Source organism: Ascaphus truei, chromosome 9 (genome assembly GCF_040206685.1).
Source record: "Ascaphus truei isolate aAscTru1 chromosome 9, aAscTru1.hap1, whole genome shotgun sequence".
In the NCBI taxonomy this organism is placed as follows: Eukaryota; Metazoa; Chordata; class Amphibia; order Anura; family Ascaphidae; genus Ascaphus; species Ascaphus truei.
In genome coordinates this window covers 14,491,496-14,517,720 of record NC_134491.1, presented here as the reverse complement: position 1 = coordinate 14,517,720, position 26,225 = coordinate 14,491,496, and the positions used below count along the sequence as shown (strand labels likewise).

The following is a 26,225-nucleotide window of genomic DNA, read 5'->3' as shown; positions in this document are numbered from 1 at the left end:
AATCACAGGTAGATCCCTTCACAGGTAATCCCTGGTAATCACAGGTAGATTCCTACACAGGTAATCCCTCGTAATCACAGGTAGATCCCTTCCCAGGTAATACGTCCAACTAAAGCTCCAGGACAGGAGGGGTTAAATGTGAGATGTAATATGACACAATATTACAGTGAGAAGACCTGTTACAATGCTACATGCAGTAAGAATAAGGGCAGACAAGACAGGAAACCTGTACATTGCCACACACAGACCTGTAGTAGGTCCCCCAGGCGATCATGAGGCCAAAGATGTGGGGGGGGACACACCCAGTATACCCCCGGTTAAATCTTTCCTTGTGTGTTTCCAGCACACATTTCTATAGCCTACAATCTTTCCAATGGAGAGCGAGTAAATCAGGGCCTGTACAGGTGCGTCCTGACCGTGGCTTGTCACCTGTCCCCGGCTACAGACATATACATGATATCACTAAGCGTGGTACAAAACGTGCATTATTTTAATTCAGTTTATTCTGCAATGGAAGAGTAGCGGGTCTTTTCAGTTACCTGTCGGTCTCCGGTTTCAGTGAGGTTTAATGATTTGTGTGGTGCTTACACAGCAACTGATAGCATCTTCCAGATAGACACCTCTGGTACCAACACCCCATCCTTATAGCCCGCTCGTCCTTTTAATATACAGTTAGGGAAAGGTTGTCACTGATCAAACACACAGCATTTCATGCATTGTTTGGCTACCTGGTCTGCAAATGAAAGCATGGAACCCAAACTGTTTCTGAACTATACAACTGAAGCCGGGGAAGTTGGTAAGGTGCTGAGGTGTATACTAGGAACAGGACAAAGGTGCGGATGATACAGCACAGAGGAGACCGTCTACAACAGGGGTGGCAAACTTCGACTGAGCCACAGATTGAGCCCCCTGTGCTGAAGCAGGGATATTCTGAAAACCTGACCTGTTGGTGGCCCTTGAGGACTGTAGTTGGCCACTCCTATCTTAGGATAGATATACATATACGCACAGTATAAAGAGACAGACAGACACGCACACACCAAAAGACATAGATACATATTGACGCTATGTCATTTGGCAGAGAACCCTAAAAAAAAACCCCAGTCACTTTTCCAAAGTTAAGTACTTACTGGGCGTCAATAATTGCATCTACAAATAGGCAAATTAAAATGAGAGTTTTTAACCCAAATTTACTTCAAAACTGGTCCAAACGAGACAGCACCAGGATTATTGAGAAATAAACAAACTGACAGCAATACATTATTTTCATTATCCGATCAATTTTGGTTCTAATTTCTTGCAAGAGTATCGTCCCAGTTTTGCCTTCAGGACACTTTGAAAACCAATCAAATATCAAGGAACACTTTCTCGAATTTATAAGTAAAAGGTTTTGTCCATTGTGTAACAGCGTGAGATTTAGTCTCCACGGAACGAAACCACTATGAAAAAAATAGGATTCACCATGTTTGTTTAGTCCGGGGGGGGGGGCCCAACTCCAGACCAAGACCAACCAACAGGTCAGGAGTTAAGGATATCCCAGGTTCAGCACAGGTGGCTCAGTCTCCGACTGCACCACCTGTGCTGAAGCAGGGATATCTTTCAACTCTGACCTGTTGCGGGGTCTTGCGGCCTGCAGTTGATCACCCCTGGTTTAGTCTTCCCAGGCCCCACTGTCTAAAATTAGAAAGGGACCAGCAGTGTTTATGAAGCCTGTGAGTCAGAAGACTCTTGACTATAACACGTTCAGGATGCACGCTCGCTCGCAGGCAGTGGATGTGGAATTCTTTCCTGTTAACTTGTACGGGATAAATTAGTGGGAAATGCATTTTTTGGTTTCCTATTTGCCTGTTTTGACAAAGGGCGCAGGAAAAACAACAGGAAACAAGAACTTTGTTATTTTTTCCCCCCAACATGCTATTTTTTTATTGCCTAAATTTATCAAGTGGACATGCGACAAGTGCATTTAGGACAGCGCTGTTATAGCCAAGCATTTTATCCCGTAGGATGTCCCAAGTATGTAAAGGTAGGACTAGAGGTCATTCAGAAATACGGCATTCACAAATTGTATCCAGCTTTTAGCACAGGGGTGGGCAACTCCAGTCCTCAAGACCCCCAACAGGTCAGGTTTTAAGGATATCCCTGCTTCAGCACCAGTGGCTCAATCAGTGTCTCAGACGAAGACTGAGCCACTGATTGAGCCACCTGTGCTGAAGCAGGGATATCGGTAAACCCTGATCTGTTGGTGGCCCCCGAGGACTGGATTTGGCCAGTCAACGACTGAGCCACTGATTGAGCAACCTGAGCTGAAGCAGGGATATCTCCAATACTTGGCCTGTTGGTGGCCCTTGGTGGAGTCAGCACAGGGGGTGCAAACTTCGACCGAGCCTTTGATTGAGCCACCTCTGCTGAAGCAGGGATATCCTGAAAACCTGTCCTGTTGGTGGCCTTTGAAAACTTTGCCCACCCCTGTTTTAGAAGCAGGATATGGGTCCCAATGATGGATTGCAGGGGAAATGGTTTTAAATTCAAAATACATTTTGATTGCAGGCGTTTTTGCCCAGTTAGATTTGGTTACTGACGGTGACAAACAAAACGCTAAAAGACGACAGGAAACGGCAAAGTGAGAGGGAGATGTTTTCATTATTTGAAAAACAAAAATAATTCAAACTCTGTTTCTAGCACATTAAAAACGTGACATGAGAAGAAATAAACATATTTACATTTGTTTTGATTATAAATATACATCATATACAAAACAATCCTATAAAATGTACAAAGTTCAGTGCTTTTGATTTGTCTTTAAATTATTGAAATACTAAGGTTTCAAAAGGACAGCAAGCCACAACCAAAAACATGTATTATTGATTCTTGTCATCTCTAACCCAGGGGGTGGCCAAAGCCGCTCCTCAAGGGCCACCAACAGGTCAGGTTTTCAGGATATCCCCGCTTCAGCACAGGTGGCGCAGTCTTGACTGAGCCACCTGTGCTGAAGCGGGGGATATCCTGAAAACCTGACCTGTTGATAGCCCTTGAGGACTGGAGTTGGCCGCCCCTGTTCTACTCTCTGTGCTGAAGGTGAGGTCTGGAAAAGTTACTTATTCCAGCCACTCCTGCAGTATACGATTCAGAGTCCCTACACAGAAACCACAAACAAACTGTGTGGTCATAGTTCAGTAGTGAATCTTGCCATTGTCTCTTCACTGCTCAGCTCACGGCAGTGCGCTAATCCATGCCCCACAAGGAGGAAGAGGTTACAGCTGCCTGCCATTCAGAATAATCCCAGCTACCCTTTAATGATATGTCATTGTTTCCATTATGACGATCACAGCACCCCACGGCTGTGGATTTCCAATATTATTGCTTCTTTATTTCATTATTTGATACCCTCTGACAGGCGCACAATCTTTGTAGCACAGGTAGTGGCTGACTTCATGCCAGCCCTGCTTCTCTATAACCATAAATAAAAAATAGCACGTAGGCGCGCACAGCCAGGTCTGCAACCCTGCCCTTCCCCATTATCTCTTCGAATACAATGCTGCCGCTGCAGACAGGTATTCTGGGTAATGACATGCACGTGAGCACACACTCTATAACCATAAAACATGATTGTGGGAGCCCCAAAATATTTACATTTAACGGGATGTAATAATTTAATTTTCAATAGGCAGCTTTCTCTTTCTGCCATTCACAGTTGACATACAACTACTGGGAACTCAGGATTAGGGAAACACCTTTAGAATTAAAATGAGGACTTAATTTAAGGACCATTATGCTAATGCCCCATATCGTACATATATAGAAAAGGACACAGACTGACTTTTAATATTCCTACACCAATAGCAGTTGGTATGGGCTACTTTTGGGGGGGGAGGAGGGGGGGTATTTGAGTCTTTTATGCCAAATGTAAGGCTGTGATTTGCAGAAATGTTACCAGTTTAATAGTGTCGTGTTTCTCAGAAGAAAATACGCTTCTAATTACAATTTTCAGTAGTGCAAAAAGAATGATTCAAAGTGGCCAGCTTGATTGATTTGTTACGCAAGGTAAGGCTTTGAACGAAAGGTTGCTGGCTACAGAGGATCACAGGCATAATGCCCATGTATAGTATTCATTCACAACCTCTTAAGTTACAGCAATGTCCACGTGTTGCTGTATAGCTCTCCGTCCCCCAACCTCTCTCCTCTGTAATAAAATGTGTGTGGTAAAAACAAAAAAAATGTCCGCAGATCAATACTGTTCGGGTATTATACGGGGAAGCAGGGAACCTCAGCCAACGCAATGTAGAGTCTCGGACACGTTTTAGGCACTTCTAAACTCAGGGCGACGGCGTGGAGACCGCGATCGTTAAAAATTCTGCATAGCAAACATATCCAATTCACCTTCCTGATGCATATGTTCTAATGGCAGAAGTGGCCAACTCCAATCCTCAAGGGCCACTGACTCAATGGCTCAGTCTTTGACTGAGCCACCTGTGCTGAAGCAGGGATATCCTTAAAACCTGACCTGTTGGTGGCCCTGGAGGACTAGAAGTTTGCCAACCCCTGTCCTATGGCATTGATGGCCAACATCCATTGCTGTCAGCACCTCACATTTGCAACGTTACACAATGACATGAAGTGAAACCTCAAAGGACACTTGAAGAAATAGCTTCAAACAGTAACAAGTCTGTAGCGTTAACGTTGGGCCTCTTTTTCTGTATTTTGTTTTCTTCCAGTTTTGTTACATTCAGTTGATCAAGTTTCTAAGATCCAGAGCTAGAGAGTGAAGTCTGTTGCGTCTCTCTGTACAAGTTCACAGTCTCTGTCCTCTTCCGCTCCATCCAATCGTCCAGAAAGCAGCAGGCCGGACGCCCCTGTCCAGCAAAGTCCTGAATTGTAAACAGTGCGGCGACGCGGAGTGCCTCTTTTCTCGGCTGTCCTCTCCGGATAGCTCGCAAGTTGCACTCTGGATGCTCCAACTCAAGCCTTATACCTGGGAGGAGAAACACAGCGTGAGCGGACTTAGCAAGGAGCCAGCAACTGCATTGGTTTAGGGAAATTGGCTAGTTCCTTTGCAATGTCCTTCATTCTGGCTCGCTCAGCAAGTGGTCCAGCTTTCTGAGACACACGCAGCTGCACTTGTACCCTGGCACTGAATACTTTACCCATCTGGCCGCACACAGCTCAAGCAACTGATTGAGTCGCTGTATTATCACCCTCATCATCATTATGGATTTATTTTTAATACCATTCAGGCCTGTCTGCGCCAGTTGCTTTAGATACCCATAATCCACCTTGTGTTTACCACCGCTGGCTTCTGAATCCCTCACTGGCTGAATACAGCAACGAGGAGTCCTAGTCAACATAATATTGTGTGTCTGCTGAGCCAACGCAGGCGAATGTTTGTGTAATGCTGCCGAATCGGGGACGAGATTCCCTCTGATAGCTTTTGCAGCCCCGTATTGCTCAGCCGTAATCTTTATAAGATACCCAAGAATGATGTTGCTCTCGTGATCCCGCCCAATCACTTTACCTCCTTGTACCTAAGGCGCTAATATTTGATTTGAATGCTGGTTTATTACGCCTGCAAAATTATACTATAAGTCGAGCATATAGCAGGGGTAGCCAACTCCAGTCCCCACCAACAGGCCAGGTACTAGGGATATCCCTGCTTCAGCAACACTGAGCCACCTGTGCTGAAGCAGGGATATCCTTAAAACCTGACCTGTTGGTGGCCCTTGAGGACTGGAGTTGGCCACCCCTGGCATATACTATGTATAGTACCACTGTTTGATTCTTCAATTTTTTGATCTTGTAATGCATTATTGCTGCATTAATTACTTAGCTATTTAAACTCATTGCAGCATTTACAGTGCGGGAGAATACAATGTACAAACCAATTTACAGAAGGGGGAAAAAAAAACAACATTACGTTATTTGCCACAGAACACAACTCGCCTGCACAATTTAAACCTGAGATTTTGTTTTTTAACTGATAGAACTAAATAATAAATAATAAACTGTTTATTACAGTATCTCCCTCCACGGCTCTTCCGCTGTCTGTGAAAAAGCCTGTATCTTTGGTATATTTAAAAATACATTTGACGCTTAAATCCACAAAGAAAGAACAGTGACATGTACATGGCCATGCAAAGTTATGAACCATAGAAGCTTCTGTGTTGCGGAGCTGGTGGAAATGGAGGACGCAGTATGTCACAGAAGATTCAAATCGACAGAATACCCAGGAGTCAGTGCCTCGCAGGCCGGTACAGCGGGGTGCGCAAACTGGGGGGAGCACAACATTTTCTGGGGCGGGCGTCACTTACAGAGGCCCCGCTCTCTTCCGCTCAACATTTAAATGAAATGCCGGGGGAGCGGCGATGCCCCTATAAGTCGCTTACCGCGTCTCCGGCGGCTACCCGACGTCAGAAAACGCTGGAGAAAAGGTAAGGGGGAGGGGGCGCGAGCAGGGTGGAGATCAGGCGGGGGGCAAAGACAAAAAAGTTTGCGCACCCCTTGTGGTATGGGATATCGCACCTGTTCAAGTCAATAGGAGTTAACGCTGGAACGGGTGCGAAAACCCCGTACCAGCACGCGATGAATGTGCTTCCAACTGTGATTCTTTTTCATCAGTGAAACAAATATGTATAGGTACACCTATGAATAGGTTACTGGCTCTGCACTTCTTTAACCCAGGCTGTGCTGAAAAGCTGTGTAATGCGGCAGGCATACGTTTATAGGGGCCCATGTTAAAATGGATAAGAAGTAAAGAGTGACACACTGTGCTCATTTGCACGTCATTACCCAGAATCCCTAGCTGCAGTGCAAGCACTGTATGCTAAGAGATAATGAGGAAAGGCAGAGGAGCAGACCTGTTCGAGACATGCAAATGCACCACAAGTGAGACATTTATTTGCTGTACACTGTAAGGTGGCGATGGTGGCGTTGTTGGTGGTGGATGTCACTTTTTTTTACCCACCCTAACTTATTTAACGTCTGGTTATACATGAAGATAAAACCTCTTTAGAGAAAAGCGTTGCTGAAACCTCCAGCACTAGAAAGGTTAAGGGACTTAATATGGAGCCGTATTCACAATGCGTGCTTCTTTGCTACAATCTACGGGCATCGTCTCTGGCACAAGGAAAGTATCGTCTTCCGCGGAAATGCTATCCAGCAGGCTGTTTTCAGTGGCTATGTTCTTACCTCTGTAGCTATCACACATTCGTTCCGTTCCTCTGCTATCACGTAAATGGATTGGTACATGGAATCCCTCGGGGAACATATCGTTGATATTCTACACTCCGGCTTCTCACTGCAGAGAGAAAGCCCAAGAACAGTCAGACAGGCAAATACTGTAGCGGTCTTCCTAAACACCAAGTCAAGTGGGCCTTTTGTAAGGTTAACATAAACGGCAGAGATGCCAAAAAAAGTAAAGCAGCACCTTTCTCGTTTCCTTTTAAATTATCCTTTTGACGCTGTTAAAGAATTATATACACTGGGCTCCTGAAATATCTACTTGAACAAGTTAGGCGCCTGTCTATGCTCGTTATTATATTGGGTTATGTTCCTGCATTGAAAAAAAGCTTATAATAAAAATTTAAAAAAAAGGTTTCATCTAAGAAATATATATATTGAATTAGATTTATGGGGAATTTAAGGAATCATAAGTTAAGTTTGTCGTAAAACATTTTTGTTTGGTGGATAGCACCTTTAAAAAAAACAAACAAAAAATATCTATAGTGGAGTCTCGGCAGGGATTAGCTATCTCGCCATCGGTATCCTGCCTACGTCAGAGCTTCTTAAGCAGGCAGCAATGCCTGATACATAGATTCATTTCCACTCGCTGCTCTCAGCAGCCATAACAAAGGCACCTTACATTCTCTGAGCAACGCTGCTCCTAAATATCGTACTTTGGGGCTTATTCTGGGAGTTGCGCCATCACACGGAAGCCCCCATTGCAATCGCAATTTACAGAATAAGCCACTTTAAGGTTTTATCTGCTTAACATGCAGATAAATATCTAAAGAAGGGAGATTATTCCTAAACTCATGTACAAAAGTTTTATAATACTTGGTCTTATACAAGGCGTCACGGCAGACACTCAAGTTGTAGTGCCGGGGTGGCCAACTCCAGTCCTCAAGGGCCACCACCAGGCCAGGTATTAGGGATATCCCTGCTTCAGCACAGGTGGCTCAATCAGTAAATTGAGCCACCTGTGCTGAAGCAGAGATATCCCTAATACCTGGCCTGTTGGTGGCCCTTGAGGACTGGATTTGGCCACCCCTGGTGTAGTATACAGCTGAAAGCACTATATTTTCTTGTTACCGTTCCTTGTAGAAAAAGGACTATGGCGTGTATTGTGCATGCATTGGGGAGCACTGCCTCACCTGTGTAAGCGGAGAGGAAACTTCTCTTCTTCTAAACACTTTTCACTGTTGTGGAACTTGTCCCCTTTTCCTATCCCACTACTGACACCATCCATCAGCCCGTTGGTTAGGTTACAGTCCAGCGTGTGGTTTTTCAGTTTGTAGTTGGACTTCTCCAGGCCACAGTCCACCTCCAGGTCCTTCTTCTTGTTGGTGTTCTTCAGCTGCGAAGCCGGGATCAGGTTATCCTTTTGGAAGTCCGACAAATTGTTCATGGTTTTACCGCCCTGCACGGCCGGCTTACAGCAATGTTTGACAGCAATCCTGACCATAAACAGCAAGACCAGAAGCCCCACCAGGCCAGCACCAATGAACACTGCCAGCATAAGAGTCACTTGGCCAGACGGATCTCGCGTGGGTTCGGGGTACATAGGGAACTCGCACTGGCTTCCCATGAAGCCGTTGGGGCAAGCACAAGCAAAGTTGTTGATGTAAGGCCCGACATGGCACGTCCCTCCATTCTTGCAAGGCTTGGACCCGCACTCGTCTCTTGCTTTCACCTCGCAGCTCTTCCCGCTGAATGCCGGCGGACAGGTGCACTGGTAATCGTTGATCAAGTCGTTGCAGGTGCCCCCGTTGGCGCATGGGCTTCTAGCGCAGTCATTTATGTTAATTGCGCACGTCGAGCCGGTAAAACCAGAACGGCAGCGGCACAGCTGGGTGTTTCCAAGGTCGAAGCACTGACCTCCTGGAGAAGCCGAGAGAGAGAGAGAGAAAAATATAAATATTTACTCTTATTCACCGCGGCAGGCTTCGAATGAGGCAACGCTACCTGCTTGTGAACTAAAACTGGTTACACAGTTATTCTGTAGGTAGCTGACTTCATTCCTCAAGAGCTCAGGTTTTCAGGATAGCCCTGCTTCAGCACAGGTGGCTCAGTAATTGACTGGCCAACTCCATTCCTCAAGAGCTACCAACAGGTCAGGTTTTCAGGATATCCCTACTTCAGCACATGTGATGCAGTCAGTGACTGAGCCACCTGTGCTGAAGCAGGGATATCCTGAAAACCTGGCCTGTTGGTGGCCCTTGAGGATTGGAGTTGCCCACCCATGGCTAGACTCATGGGTGTCACACACCCACAGTCATTGCTACCAATGACTGCCATCTCCTGCACTTATTCCCTCACCTGCTGTCTGTATATTTCCCATTGTACCTCTTAGATTGTAAGCTCTCCGGGGCAGGGGATTCCCTGTCCTATTGTCTGATCTTATGTGATGCTCTTTATTGTACTACAATCCCCTGTACTGTATTGTCTGTCTTGTAATGCGCAGCTGTGGGCGCTATATAAAGATATATATACATACACGCCTCCCTGGCAACCGAGAGGTTAATGACGGCGGTTCCATTTGGGGCCCCTACCAGGTTTGGGCTGCAAAACGGAGCCCGAAAATGCTTGCAAAACATTCACAGCTTGTACAAAGACAGAAATCAGAGGAGGCAAGCCTGAGGTCCCAGAAGCATCAGTTATGGGGAGTAAACGAATTTGAAGGTGCTTAGTTAAAAGCATTAATGTATTCTAATGACATTTGAACGATGGGCTCACGTTTTACTTTGCTGCTCATTGCTCCTGATCGTGGAAACACCGCTTTGGGCAAAATGCAGAAAAAGAACCAGGTACAGACCAGGTACAGACAAGGGAGAGCGTTTGGATGGCAGGCTGCTGGACTGGAGGAGCGACCTTGGTCATTTCCCGGTGTCCACTTCTTGTGACCTTGAGCAAGTCACTTTATCTCCCTGTGCCTCAGGCACTAAAAACATAGATGCTAAGCTCTCTGGGGCAAGGGCCTGTGCCTGCAAAAATCGTATGTACAGTGCTGTGTACACTGGCAGTGCAATGCAAGAACCTATTATTATTATTATTATTATGACAAGAGCATTATGTTACGGGGATAAAAAAAAGTCCTGATTGTTCCTAAAAGACGCACCGTTCAGGCAGGGATTGCCGGTGCATCTGTCCACTTTCTTCTCGCAGTTGGACCCTGTGAAACCCAGCAGGCAGTGGCAGGTGTAGCTGGCTCCCAGCTCCCTCTCCCGGCATGTGCCCCCATTGAAGCACGGGGAGTCGGCACAATTTAGCACGCTGTTTTCACAGTGGGTTCCGTAATACCCTTGAGGACACTCGCAAACATAACCGCTCTCCACATCCTGGAAGGAGGAAACACAGAAAGGGCCGGGTTAGGGCCTGTGGAACCATATTGCTGATTTCAATGGGTTACCTCTCCCAGGGAGCGGGAAACATGTTCTGGGTTTAAGAATGAAAATAGCTCATTATTTGGCTTAAGGGAGCCTGCGGTGTGATAGAGGGGTGGCCACAGCCCCTGGGCACTTGCATGTGTCGTCCGCCTCCTTGCTGCCGCCCCCACCTCTTCCCCCTTCTGAACCACAGCATCAAATGATGCCGGGTACGTCACCAACGTAACGTCGCACTGCGTCGCGCTGTCACGGTAACGCAAAGTCGTGACGTCATTTGACGTGGCGACGTCGCCATGGCAATGAAACGCCGCGTGATGTCACGTTGGTGACGTCCGCAGAGTCATTTGACGCCGCAGTTCAGAAGGAGGCGGGTAAGGAGGCGGCCGCAACAGCTGAGTGACTTCCCATCAGGCCCGAGAGCGCGGCAAATGTATACGGGGACAGACATTTTTGCCGCCTCAAATTTCGTCGCCTTAGGCCCGGGCTTAACGGGAAATCTACCACTGCGTGGCAAACTCCAGTCCTCAAGAGCCAAAGGGACAGATATTAGGGGTATCACTGCTTCAGCACAGGTGGCTCAATCAGTAGCTCCGTTAAAGACTGAGCCACCTGTGCTGAAGCAGGGATATCCTTAAAACTTGACCTGTAGGTGGCTCTTGAGGACTGAAGTTGGCCGTGTCTGCATTAGTACATCACAAAGGAAAAAGTACACACAAACTGAGCAAATAAATGTTGATGGTACAAACAGCCCGTGTACAGACAAGCTCTGCAATGTAATACAAGAAAAACAAGAAAGTTAGCTCTGCATAAGAACAAAAGTCACACAGTAACCTCTGTGCAGGAGATAGGAGATTTCGGCAGGCTGCTTCAGCACAAACTGGTTTAGGCTTTGCTTGTAGCTTTTGAGTGCTTGGAGTTTAAGAATTAAAAAGTAGCTTGTTGCCAAAGGATGCAAAACTGGGCAATGGTCAAACACCGCGGGGCCGATTCTGGAGCTCCGAAGTGGTCAGTGCCAAACCCGCGCGGTTTGGGATGTGCAGAAGCAGCAAAATGAAATGTGAGGGAAAAAAACCCCCCTATTCTCTACTGTAAACCGCTTCTTCTAAACCACTTCCAAAAAGTGCCAAACCGCCCGCATTGTTTGTGCCTCAGAAGCGGAAGCACCGGACCCCTTGGCGCAAGCTGCCTCCCCGAGCTGGATGCTTTTTTTTTTTGACAGACTGGTGGGATTCCCAGAGCCGGAGTGAAACCGCTTCTAAAAAAAGCCTTTTCCTGCCCGGGTTGGACGTGCGAGAAGTTCTCACAGCAAAGCACGCCAATCCCGTCGGAAAGGGCTCATCAGAAGCGGTTTGTCACACTTCGGAGCTACGAGAATAGGCCCCTTTAGCTCTAAAGGGGACAGGCTTTTGTATGTATATGCAGAACTGCATTTCCTGCCAGTGCTACACCCAAAATATCAGGGGTTCTCAACTCCAGCCCCCCCCTCCCCCCCGCAACAGGTCAGGTTTTCAGGATATCCCAGCCTCACCACAGATGGCTCAATCAGCCCCTTCTTCAGCACAGGTGGCTCAATCTGAGGCTCAGTCTTTGACTGAGCCTCAGATTGAGCCACCTGTGCTGAAGCTGGGATATCTTGAATACCTGATCTGTGGGGGGGGGGGGGGGAGAGGGGGGCGGGGGGTGGCTCGAGGACTGGGACTTGAGCACCGCTACAGTATATAATACATGATCTTTTTCTAATCAGTGTTTCTTCACTTTTTTGTGATCCCCCTTCAGCAGAATCTGGAACTATCCGGCGGGTGGTGGATTTATTCGCTTTGTATCCGTGTCTTTTCCGCCGCTTCTTACCGTGCAGCTGCCGCCATTCCTGCAGGGGTTGCTGTCGCATTCGCTGATCTTGTCCTCACAGTTGACGCCAATAAAACCGGCCTTGCAGGCACACGTGAAGCTTCCCTGTCCCGTGTTCATACACGTGGCCCCATTTTTGCAGGGTTTATGGTGGGTGCAGTAGTTTAAATCTGTAAAAGGGGCAAACAGAAATGGTCAGAGATATGGGGTCCATGACAGTGTACATGTTAAAGATGAACCGGCTGAAAACAATACTCTGAATATATATATATATATATACATATACACACACATATATACACACATATATATATATACACACACACACACACACACATATATATATATATATATATATATATATATATATATATATATATATATATATATACACACACATATATATACACAAATATACACACATATATACACACACACACACACACACACACATATATATATACTGTATATACACACACACTAAACATATCACTTGTGAGCACATTCACACGTCTCAAACAGGTCTGCAATCCGGCCTGTCCCCATTATCTCTTAGCATACAGTGCTTCCACTGCAGCCAGGGATTCTGGGTAATGACATGCAAATGAATATATATACACATACAAACTGTATGTCTGTATGTGTGTGTATATATATATATATATATATATATATATATATATATATATATATATGTGTGTGTGTGTGTGTGTACACACACATACATATTTACACACACACACACACACACACACACACACACACACACACACACACACACACACACACACACACACACACACACACACACACACACACACACACACACACACACACACACACACACACACTTCATAAACATCAGTGACTTTTAATTCTGGTATGCCCATCAGTGACTTTTAAATTAATGTAGGCTTTTCTGGTATGCCCTATGGCAAAGCATATTATGGGTAAACTTAGTAAATGTAAATAATACTATATTTCTTTAGAGGCCGACTTGTTATTACTTGCTACATTGTATTACCCATTTGTTATTACTTGATACTTTGTATTACACATTTCCCCCTCCAAGGGGTTAATGGAGCAACATACGAGTTCTTTAGAGATGCAGCTCGTACTTGGGATTTCAAGACCTTACACGCCAGGAGAGGTGCGAGTCCCTAACCTCCCGCACTAACGGTATAGGTGAGGAACACACCCGTTTGCCAGCTGTAATAACGTTGTTGTATCAGTTTAAGACAAACTGGGGTTCCAGAGACACCGACGGGGCACTGACCTTGGTCACAGAAAAGGCCACCCCAGCCCTCATCACAGATGCACTGCCACTGCACTTGGCACGTCCCGTGACGGCACCCAGCGTGGGGAATGCACTCGCTGCAGAAACGACCTTGCCAGCCGGGGCGACAGCTGGAAAAAAGTGAGGGAAACGCGCGTTAATCGGGTTGGGGACATATACAGGCGGCGGTATTGTTTGGGTGTGCTGTACCAATCTGTGGGCCTAGATTCATCCCAAGGTGTGTGACAACACAGCGTACAATTCCCGATCCATAGCTGCAGACTAAATATCCTTGGGAGTGTGCGTCACTTTGGTGGGATGAAGTAAATGGCAGGAAGCTGCGAGGAAGTGGTCTAGCGAAGCAGTAAAAAGGTTCTCAGCATTATATCGTATGTACGATCACATGGTTAGTCACTTTCCTGCTGTGTGACCGAGTCCTGGCCATGGGTAAGAAATGACCAACGCAGAATTAACAATAGGCTGCACTATTCCAACGCTTTCCTACCGACCTTGTGGCTGCTAAAGCAGGTATTGTAAGTCTTACTCCAGGGGGCGGCCAACTCCAGTCCTCAAGGGCCACCAACAGGTCAGGTATGAGGGATATCTCTGCTTCAGCACAGGTAGCTCAATCAGTGCTTCACCTGTGCTGAAGCAGGGATATCCTTAAAACCTGACCTGTTGGTGGCCCTTGAGGACTGGAGTTGGCCACTCATGTTGACTTACTCAATTAGAGCGAGTCTAGTGCGTTACGCTCAGAAATATGTGAATAATGCCATTGTTATATTTTGATCTGCAGACCCCTCACTCGCGCACATTTTGCACCTTGGTGAGGATGCCAAAGAGATCTTTATCTTTCACGGGCATATTTTAGGACAACCCCAAGAGGAAGAAGCCAGATTTGGGATCCCACTCACTTGCATTCTCCGGGCTTGTTGCAGTATCCGTTTTGCTTGCTGCACGCATCCAAACAGATCGCTGCGAAACCAGAGGAAAAACAGCGTCAGGTAAATACTGCCCGGCAAACACCCGCCGCAGTGTGTTATGTACACACGGAGGGCTTATGCTGCACCTAGGCAGGACGGAACTAGCTGTACCTAGACCCTCATTGGTATCAGCACTGATCGGGTTAAATTACTCTGTGTTTGAGATCTGTGTGTAAGCGACAGAAGTTCAAAGTATTCTTTTTTTAAATCGCTGGATAACTACTTTGATGCCTAGTAACTTAAGCGCATATGTGACCGCAACACGTGAATATACCGTATGATGTAGTCATCGCTATCCACGCAAATTCCCCCCTTTTCACCTTGCTCTTTCTAATAATAATAGTTCCCCCTCCCCCCCCCCAATTGTATAGTGCCGACAGTGTACGCAGTGCTGTACATAGAATTTTGCAGGCACGATTCCCTGCCCCGCAGAGCTTACAATCTATGTTTTGGTGATTGAGGCCCAGGGAGGTAAAGCGACTTGCCCAAGATCACAAGCAGCGGACACCGGGAATTGGACCAGGCTCCCCTGCAGGGAACCAGGCTTGAACCAGGGTTGTAGGCCTCAGGTCCTTTCATTCAGAGCTTTTCCATAAGAAAAGTAATTTTTGGTCAGCAAAACCCATTTCTTACTCGGTTTGGTCTGCAGTCCTATCACGCTATGTTCTTGGGAGCTCCACAACACACATTACCGTTAACAGAATGATTGTGACTGTAACTGGCGATGAATAGCGATGTGCCATCTACTTTCTTAGGCCCGGGGGTTCTCAACTGCAGTCCTCAAGGGCCACCAACAGGTCAGGTTTTCATGATATTCGAGCTTCAGCACAGGTGGCTCAGTCAGTGACTTCCTGCTTCAGCACAGGTGGTGCAGTCAAAGGCTGAGACACTGATTGAGCCACCTGTGCTGAAGCTGGAATATTCGGAAAACCTGACCTGTTGGTGGCCCTTGAGGGCTGGAGTTGAGAACCTCTATCTTAGGCCATCATTTTGATAACAATATAAATCGCAGTGACGTGAAATGGGGCAGTTGTTCCCATTTTTGCTTTTGTAGGTAATCACTGTGCTAATTTAGTGCACGTTTACATTTCATTCACAGTGCGATATTAAGGGATATTGTTCTTCTTTTCACCGGTTTATTACCCCTCATTGATCCCCAATAAGTACGTGGTTTGTCTGACTGGCTGACTTTGCCGACAAATCAGCATTAAATGATGTTACAATAGACACAAGGCACATTTTCGTTGAGGACTTAATATACATTTCTTTTGCCGCTTGTGTATCAAATTATCGGTGCAATTCTGACTCGAGAAATTTCCTCAAAACTGCAGACAAGCTGCACCAGACTCGGACAGCTCAGGTGACCCTGAGGTCGGCTGGACTTCCAAGGGAGCAGTTTCTCTCTTCTTTTAGTAATGCAGGTGCTACTTGTGTGCGAGGTGTATATCTTTATAACATCCCTCCCAGACAGGCCTCTGTGTACCAGGAGCAATACATTATACTGTGACACCATTCAGCTGCACACGCTCTCTCAACAAAGCCTTTTTTTATTTTATTTCTCACTATGAAAAAAAAAAAATACCGGATCTTCAAGAAATATGTTTTTGTTTAAAGCAGCAAAACGTGAAAAAAAAAATCAGTTATGTAGTATTAGATAATACAGTCTGCATTTTTTTAAACTCCTAATGCCATTTTTAATGATTTTTTTTAATGTACTGATCCTTCTTTGGTTGCTACAGTAACCATTAAGAAAGTCATATCCACTTCCTCTTTTAAAAAAAGGCTCTGACACACCTTTTTGAGCTCTGCCCATTGGCAACAAAGTATCACAGACAGATCTGTTGCTGTGTTCATACACAGCAGGCTGTCCATTACTCTGAACTCTGAAAGCTCTAACAATAACGTGTTACACTTAGTAATATGTTACTCATCAGCTGCAGCACAAAGTCAGGAGGTAGCCAATCAAGATTTTTACAAATTTATAACCAAACGATTGCCACCTTAGGTAATAATCTAGAATGATATATGGTCAAATGCTTTACATATAGAAATAAGGAAAAAAGAAAGGGGGGGGAGGAGAAATTAGTATTGCTGCCTTAAGCTAGCTCACTCTCCTCATCAATCGGACGATCCCCCCCAATATTAAATCTTTGTGCAATTCTTCTACTTTAAACAAATATTTTTTTTTTAAAACCCACGCAATTGGGAGGTCCTCTTAAAAAAATAATGTTTATTATTCTGTCAGGAACACTGTTTCCCCCCCCCCCTTTACTAAAGAGGGAAGCGAGGGGGAATAACCCCTTCCCTCCCCCAACTCAAATGAGATATGTTAAGTGGAAGCAAGCAGCGATTAATGCGCCGCTGTTTTTGCCGTGCTGTGCTTGTGTGACATTGATTCTGCACGTTTACAAGGCGCCTCGTTTAATGCCCAGTTGCCTCTGAACAAGGCGTTTTCCTCTCACCCCCCCCCCTCTCTCCTCAATGAGATAACAGCTGCTACTGTTGTTGCTGGTTGAAGCACACGGAACCCTCCCCTTCTGCCTCCAGCTGTTCCTGCAGCTTCGTCCCCTCGGGCTACAGCCAACGACAACAATAACAACACGTGCCGGGCAGGGCTGGCCGCCATTAGCAGCGCACGCGCGTGACATCGTACTTGACCCCCTCGGGCCACAGAGAGGAACCGCCGGGCATGCCACACCGGGTATAACCACGGCCCCTTCTTTTGGTGCCCTTTTGTAAGCCCGCACCCGCCGCCGTTTTCCCGGCGTGGGGAACAGTGAGGTGACGCCCCCATTTTGATCTATTTGGCGCCCGAATCCAAGGCGGTGCTCTTTCCCGTGCAATCTGTGTGGTGCATGCAGAGGGTGAGGGGTGCATAAAAGGGTGGGGGGGGGGGGGGCGAGGTGCATGGAGGGGGGGAGGGGATGCATGGGGGGGGTTGTGAATGGAGGGGAGGAGGGGTGCATGGAGGGGGGTTGTGTTTAGGAAAAACGTCATGTGACCAGTTAGTTCGGTCTGATAAAATGGCATTTTCATAAAAACGAAAATAAAATAAAATAATGAAATGTTGATATCAACGTAGTAACACAGAGGGAGAGGGAGGAGGGGGAATGATACCTTGTATTGGACCAACAAGTAGTAAATATGTTACACGCTTTCCAACCTCTCAGGTAGGATCTGGTGAAGGACCCAGAGAGGTTGGAAAGCTTGTAACAGATCAACTGCTTATTGGTAGAGAGGTCGAATCTGCCCATATCCGATTCCTGGATTCTCTCGCATTCCCCCCCCCCCCCTGAAATCCGTTGTATGGTGTAAAAGGAGCACACGGATTTGGCCGGTTTTGCTCCGCCATTGGATACAATCCGTGGAGTGGGTCTGTAACAATAATAAAAAAAATCCGCGAAACGCAAAATCGCCCTTTTTGAGATTGATCCGCTGAAATCCGCGATCCAAAAGGAACCGGTCGATCCGCTGCGGATCCAAATTCGCAAGACTTTAAAGATCTGGCTACAGCTAAATATCACCCACACCCAACCACACACACACACACACACACACACACACACACACACACACACCACCCACACACCACACCCACACACACACACACACACACACACACACCCACACCCACACCCACACCCACACCCACACACACACCCTCCACACACACCCACCCACCCAAAACCATAACAGAGCAGGCACTGCATAAATGTGCAAAAATACAAAGCTGTGGTTTTTATCCCCTTACTGGGGTATTTTTAGAGCCGCTGATCATAATCTCTATTAACTGCTAAAATGACAATACAGATGTCCGATTTGCTCATTAGATGTTAATGTTAGTGGCAGTAAAACATGACATGTATCTTGTGTTTGGCATTCAGCTCCGACTTATAAACGGGGGGGCCACTTTATGCAACGATGAGAAAAAAACCTCACCCCCCTGCTATACCGACTAACAGGTGAATGCTCCTATCAGATATTTGAGAGGAAAAAGAAAGATGTCTTCACCTTGAAATAAATTATCGGGGGTGGGGGGGGGGGGGTCTAAGGTGAAAAAAAGATACAATTTCAGATAACTATAGAGTCTTTATAACCCATCGAAAAAGAGCAAAGTTTAAATTAAGCCACAAGGTGGAGGATTCTGCAGCCTCTCTAATTCAGGAGTGGCCAACTGCAGTCCTCAAGAGCCATCAACAGGTCAGGTTTTCAGGATATCCCTGCTCAATCATTATGACTTCACCACCTGTGCTGAAGCAGGGATATCCGGAAAACCCGACCTGTTGGTGGCCCTTGAGGACTGCAGTTGGCCGCCCCTGTTGTAGGCTAACAACATATATTGTTATATTGTGCAGCCAGGCATCTGATTCTGCCTAGGTAACATGACATGGCAGGTACATTAGTTATTCCTAGATAAGCGCTGTTACATCACTCAAAGTTCTAACACACAGTGTGCACCAGACATCCAACGCAGTGGTTAGGAATAACTAACTAACTAACTAACTAACTAACTAACTAACTAACATCTATGAAATCCTATGTACAGTACACTTGACTGAAAGTTGATGCATTGTTACTGCATTGTTACTAAACATTACCCTGCTTTTCACAATACTGAATCAGGGCCTAGTCTTCAAAGGCTGTCAGGCAGCGTATTAAAGTGGGAAAAAGGTTCAATATTCACATTAAAAAAATTATCAGCACCGATATCCACTGACCTCAAACTAACTGGGCAAAGTAGATGCATCCATTCTACTGGATACAGATCCAATGTGGTCTTTCTCCCTCCTAATAGAGGTACATGACAATTTTAATTCTAATGGAGGTATATTAGTATTTTATCTGGTAGTGTTAGGACCTGCAAACTGGTGTCTGCCTTGTCGTGGCTCGCAAGCTTACAACGCTTTGGCCAACGGGTTAAACTAAATGACCCTTTTTCAAGGGAATATATAAGTATTTTACTGTGTATTTTTGTCATGTTGGATGTAGCATTGGGCTTCTCTGTCATCCAAAGTAGATGCAACCAATATTTGTATGGAGATACACCTACAGCAAAACCAAACTGCTTGTATGGAAATATTTGTTTGCATTACGGTGATACAGAACAAAGTGACACTGGGAACTTCTGTTCTATATGGATAGTATCAGCCACCTATATACTGTACATGAGCAGTAATCCTTCTGATCTGACTCTATGTGGTCTTTGCCAAGCTACTTCCTCTGCCCTAGACACCAGATTAGATTGGGATCTTTAGGGGACAGGATTTCATTGTGCTAGTATTGTTCTCTTCTGTATGCGGACTGTGCCTGTTTACCAATTCATAAGTAAATACATCATGCATTTCCATTGATATATGAACAATGGACATCTCATTGGGTATACTCGGTTTCCATCTCATAAATTAGCACCTCCAAATCTGTTATGTTATCAGCGTTACTGCCAGTGGGGTTCAATATGAAGGCAGATCGCTTGCAGAAACACAATACTACAGGTTTTACTCTGCACAAGATGAAACCGGCTTCATTAGATTAAGACACTTTCTTTTTCCCACAAAGGGAGAAGCCTTGTGCAGAATGTGTGATCACACAAACTACACCTGTCCCCCTACCCAAAAGACATAACCCCCCCTACCACCTTTTTTTTGTTGCTGTTAATGAACAGCTGAATGTGCCGCAGATTAAAGATGTATCATGAGATTAATGAAAACGTTCGCACGTTGGCAGCTGTTCCGCAGCATAAAAGATGCTAAATTGTGTGTGGTTAATTGGAGCTAGGTAAAGTAAATAATGGGTGAAAAAAATAGCTTTTTTTTGGTGCCAGAACATACAGCAAAATTGTTCATTTGGCAACAAATTCATGTTCAGTGATAGGGAAAGAGTAAATGGATTTAATGCTCCCCAAACCAGGCCCACTATAAATATTTATGTACCATTACCAACGCCGTATAAACTCCATGCAATCAGTAACTATATCAATGTCTCTATGCAGCGCTGAAAGTTCTCACAAAGGGAGTGATGTTTACTTATTGGAAGGCAGATTCACTCATTCTCATAATTAGTGGCTTCAGAATTCTCACTCAATTAACATGTCATTTTTGAGTGGGACGAAAACCCTTGCATCTTACTCATGGTGCCTGAAGCAGCTAATATAACACATTATACATTGTGTTAGGTTAAAAAAAAAAAACTAATAATACAGACTTACGGTCTGAGCAGTATTCTCCATTCCAGCCCTTCAGGCAGGACACCTTGCCATCACTTTCACAGACATAATGTCCAAAGCGGTCATCCCTGGGTTTGCACAGCCTAGAGCAGCTTTCGCCATAGTAGTGTTCACTGCAGACTACCCTGTAGGAATATCTGAGCTGGGCATGCGGTCCTGACTGGACATCTTGAGACCAGTCTTCACCCACATTGAGCTGTGTTTGGATCGCAAACTGACTGACCAGCATTTCCTCTTGAGTGTCGATTGTGTCTGAAACCAAAGAAATAGTAACATGTTAATGGCAGGTAACAGCATTGGGCAGATATCAGGCATGGGGACAGCATAAGGGAATCACAGTTAAACAAGTGTTATATCACCACGTAGAGATAACTGCAGAACATTTTAAGGAAGTGTTGACTATATTGCTCCATCTTGGAGTTTTTCTCTGACAAACAAAAGTTATCAACTTCATTTATTTTGCAATACGAGATATTTAGCCAGTTCTATGGCATTGAACTAAACATACAGATCATTTTCCGTGGCTGGGCTAACTGGGAATAAAAACTCCTTTTTACAGAAACTAGTAACATAATGGGAATTTCTTTTTTTTTTGCAAATAGTTTTTGGTTTTGTTACTATAACCCTGGTAAATAAAGTCAGTTATTACATATAAATCAATCGGCTTTAAACTGGTAAAGCCCGCACTTGACCATTAAAAAAAAAGTGGTTTTTTTTTTAAATAAAAATGAAAAAGTGCGACAAGTAGGTAAAATGACACAATACGGATGGAATTTTTAACATATATATTTTTTTTTTAAACCAAAATTGCGTTCTCTACATCAGCAGCTTACAAACTATATACAAATAAGTGACCAAAACAAGGCCCATTTTATGCAGATTTCAAGTTCATTGCCTGGCGCAACAATTTAGAGTATATTAGATGGGAAATTATTTTAATTATTTATTTTTATTGCCATGTTGGCGCTGGTCTTAATACAAGTCGGCGGGGTAAATAAAGTTGTGCAAAAAGCCAGATTAATTAAAAAAAAAAAATTATTAAAAAGAAAACAAATAAATGACTTAACACAGGTGGTAATTAAGAATTTAGAAGCGGCAGGGTTTTGGAAAGAGAGCCTGCAGACTCCAGAAAAAAAATGTTCAACGTGAGAATTGTTTTGTTGAAATATTCTCTTCCTCTATGTCAGCAAAACATCCAAAAGCCATTATTTCTTTTCCAAAGGGCGGAATTTGAAAAAGGTGTAAAATACAGGAAAAGGCAGTCAGGACGTTTTGGCAGACTTCTGGTTTTCTCACCAAAGAGCGGATTTCTTTCCCACGCCAAAAATAAACTGGAGGAAACGCAATTGTGTTGGAGATTAGGTATAGGGGGACATAAAAAAAAAATATAAGAGAAATCAAAGCAGAAACTGATTTCTATCATTAATGGGGAGGCTTTGGATTGTAGTTTAAAGTTAACAGTTACAGGACACTATAAACATGAATATAATAAAGTCAATAGTATTTTAATTTAATTCCCATTCTAGTAATTTGGTATTGCACTGTAGATACTCATTAGTGGACTCTTGTCGCCCCCTTGTGGTTGCAAAATAACAACATATTTACCTGCTGGAGAATGGACAGCTTCAATAATCAGTGAAAAAGTTTTCTGAAATAGAAAGCATAGGAAAAAAATATTCTTAATACAGGAGTCAGTTGGCAGGGAAAAAAAATAGAATAGTTAACAGGATGGTAGATTTAAAAAAAATAAAATAAAAATGCAGGGTACAACAGCCTTGAATTTCCAATGTTGTCAGGTCTGCCTGTACAGTTTAATTAATCTAATTGCAGATAACATTACTTTGCCTGCATCTCAATTAAACTGAGCTTCTTTGGGGTTATTTTAAGCAGGAAGAGAGGGGGGTAGGGTATGCCAAGTGTTTATATGGACAATAAAGACTTTTAACCCATCTTAAGATGTTGACAGGTTACTCTCTTCTACATACCAGCATGGATTAGTTTACTATTGTAGAGAGATATTTCTTGCTGGTTATAAATTCATGGGACCTCATTGACTAAATAAACAAAATAACGCACCTTTTTACTCCTAACCTATGGGGACATATGCAGTGTTGCCAACTACTATTCTGTTATAATTATTGACATTCATTTTAAGATGTAAACTTCATGGCAACAAGACACTCCGGTTGTTAGATGCGTATCTAGCAAACAACCCCACATACTCTGAGGTCAGTAAAGATTGTTATTTGATGGTCAACCAACTCCTAGAGTGCACCACTTCTAAGACCAGCATATGACCAGTAAGATGCCCTATACTATTTTGAGATCGATCGATTCCCCTATACATTGAGGATGAAGACATGGAATAGGAGGTCTCTCTCACCGGCCACGTGAAGTTAAAGGGTAACCTGATGGGGTTGGTGAACACTTCACTGTCTTTGATATTGAAGGAGTTGGATCCAAGCACCGGGGTGACCACGCTGCCAAATGTGCAGGATCCCGGCGAGACCACCATCTGATAGTGTTTCAAGCAAATCTTGAAGAAGATCCTGCAGTTGGGCAAACAGGACCCTCCATTCGCCAAGATCCCATTGGCATTGATAAACTCATGAAGTTCCAGCTGGAAGACACCGGAGCTAGACACCTTGGAGACAAATAGACAACACCCCCAATGAGATCTCCCTGGAACACAGGGTTCCCCTTCACTCAACCAAGGACCTACAAGACAACCAGGGGACCCAGGGAATATCTTTCAATGGCTATTACCTGCTGCAAAACCATTAAGAGAAACGTCAAGCCAAAGAAGCGCATGGATTCCATCTTCTTCTCCTTTCCTGCTTCCAACCCAAAGGAAAAATGAAGGTGTTTTTTTTTTTTCTCTCCCCACGTTGGGGTTTTATTCCTGAAATCCCACAATAGCTTCAATGGAGGAAAAAAAAATATGTTTCCCACAAAAAAAACAAACAAAAAAACAAAAAAAAAGTCGGAATAAATCACAGGTGATGGGTGACCTTCTTTTCAAATAAACCCAGTCTGGAGCACCAAAAAAGATGGGGAGGTGTAATCCAGGTGGTTAAACGTGCCTTTCTGGAGATACATCCAGCATCCGACCTGGTGGAGTTCCTTTAGAAGAATTGGTCCAAACAGTAGGCGAACTCCTATGCAGAGTGGGATCAATGTTAAACTGGAGTGTTGCTTGTCAGGTCATTCCGTGTCCACAGGATTGTGCTCAGCAAATGGAGAGCCTGCTTGCCTTCCAGCTACTTATATAGCGCTGCCTGTTTCTATTGCAAGCTCATTATGCGCCTGTCATTTGGATACAACACCGCCCCCTTTCCATCTTCCCATTCTCAGACACAGATAACTCATATCCAGAATTAATACTCCCTTCTGCTGCAGTGACCACCAACCAGCCTATCTGCTTATGACAAAGCCAAGCATCTGTTAGTATATTTACCACAATCATATTAGAATATTTCCTAAAATCAGCCTGGTTCCTAAAAGGAGAAGCTGTCTTGTTTTCCCAGGCAGCCATTCCCCTTGGCACAAGACACTGTGTTTTTCTTTTCTTTAGAAGCATTGCAGATTTGTGTTTGTGTTGTTGTTTTCCCATTTGCCACAGAAAACACATAGGAGTTTGAAGGGGGGTGTACATCTCCAGTGTTCAAGAGCCACCAACAGGTCAGTTGTTGTTTATTTTATTTGTTTAGGATATCCCATGCTTCAGCACAGGTGGCTCTGTCAACGACTGAGCCACCTGTGCTGAAGCTGGGATATCCTGAGAACCTGACGTGTTGGTGGCCCTTGAGGACTGGAGCTGCCCAACCCTGAGTTAGAGTGTACACATAAATATAGGCTTGGTGGTCAGCACCAAGGTTGGGTGAGAGCAACAAAGAAACAGGCTTCAGACGTGTGTCCCTCTGAGATGACAGGGAGCAGGGGCTGGTGCAATGGTTCACTCTGTTGGCAGATCTGTTTTGCAGGGGTTATATGAAACACGCAACACTTTGGGACTTTGGATTCATCTCATGGTTCTGCGGATAGTGAGATTGGTTGAATAGAAGCCCCTGGGTGACGGTGGCGTGTGCCAGTAAAAGTCTCCAGCCTGATTGCAATATGTGCTTATTGTTGAGTCGCGTGCCTCTCATTAAATCCAGGCACATAGAGGGCCATTCATGTGCTTGTTAAAAGGGGGAGGGAGAGGGGGGGGAGGCAGGAGAAAGGGGGGGGGGGGGAGGCAGGAGAAAGGGGGGGGGGGGTTAGTTGGGCAGATAAAGGTTCAGCTGTATGTTAATGAGACCACGCTTGGCTTCCACTATCTCTTCCATAACCCACAAAGCTGTAAACCTTTATATTGATTCACCTGTGCAAAAGAACAGCTTCTATATAACGCTGTGAGCGTGTCTCACACCTGCAGAGAATATATTTATTTGCAGTGCTATTTTGCTCAATACAATTAGATTTGTCTTATTCCTGTTGTGGTTGTGGCCATACCTACACATGGTTAGGTTTATATTATACCAGCAATGTTGTTTCATTTACAGATTGCTTGCAACATACCTGGTACCTTGGTTTTGAGAATGAGATACTACTGATACTTAGGAGAAACTAAGCAAAAGCATCTCTGATCAGGTTATCCTTCCACATATGCTAGTTAACGTGTGTGTGTGTGTGTGTGTGTGTGTGTGTGTGTGTGTGTGTGTGTGTGTGTGTGTGTGTGTGTGTGTGTGTGTGTGTGTGTGTGTGTGTGTGTGTGTGTGTGTGTGTGTGTGTGTGTGTGTGTGTGTTCCTAAGCATTGGACTCCGTCCTCAAGAATCAGGTATTCAGGCTATCCCTGCTTCAGCACAGGTAGTACCACTGATTGAGCCACGTGTGCTGAAGCAGGGATAATAATAATAATAGCATGTTCTTGTATAGCGCTGCTAGTTATACATAGCGCTTTACAGAGACATTTTGCAGGCACAGGTCCCTGCCCCGTGGAGCTTACAATCTATGTTTTTGGTGCCTGAGGCACAGGGAGATAAAGTGACTTGCCCAAGGTTACAAGGAGCCGACACCAGGAATTGAACCAGGCTCCCCTTCAGTCTTTTACTCACTGAGCCACTCCCTTAAGGATATCCTTAAAACCTGACCTGTTGGTGACTCTTGAGGACTGGAGGTACACCCATAACAAGGTTTGAATATTAAATATGTTCTTTTGCACTGTATAAATACTGAAGGAAAACACATACCTAGTACTATAAATCAAATGTTATTTGTTTGTTTAACAAACTATCAGAGGTGGACAGGTGGGGTCATT

General features: G+C 44.8%; 1 protein-coding gene across 1 annotated transcript; it reads right to left on the bottom strand.

The window, feature by feature from the left end:
• Positions 1 to 2,604: 2,604 nt before the first annotated feature.
• Positions 2,605 to 24,209, bottom strand: DLL4 (delta like canonical Notch ligand 4). The gene is made up of 11 exons (XM_075613439.1): positions 23,692 to 24,209; positions 23,309 to 23,569; positions 22,531 to 22,573; positions 20,908 to 21,177; positions 14,634 to 14,694; positions 13,720 to 13,850; positions 12,444 to 12,613; positions 10,328 to 10,547; positions 8,364 to 9,090; positions 7,180 to 7,288; positions 2,605 to 4,969 (listed from the first exon to the last, which is right to left on the bottom strand). The coding sequence occupies exons 1-11, from the start codon at positions 23,743 to 23,745 to the stop codon at positions 4,964 to 4,966; spliced, it is 2,052 nt and encodes a 683-aa protein (XP_075469554.1). The 5' UTR covers positions 23,746 to 24,209; the 3' UTR covers positions 2,605 to 4,963.
• Between the last annotated feature and the right edge of the window lie 2,016 nt (positions 24,210 to 26,225).

Excerpts from the sequence above, each read along its gene's own strand:
- DLL4 (XM_075613439.1), bottom strand. The coding sequence starts at position 23,745 with ATGGAATCCATGCGCTTCTTTGGCTTGACGTTTCTCTTAATGGTTTTG. Across the intron at positions 21,178-22,530 it reads AGCTGTCCATTCTCCAGCAG|ACACAATCGACACTCAAGAG; the intron begins GTAAATATGTTG and ends CTTTGGTTTCAG. Across the intron at positions 9,091-10,327 it reads CGGCAATCCCTGCCTGAACG|GAGGTCAGTGCTTCGACCTT; the intron begins GTGCGTCTTTTA and ends CGGCTTCTCCAG.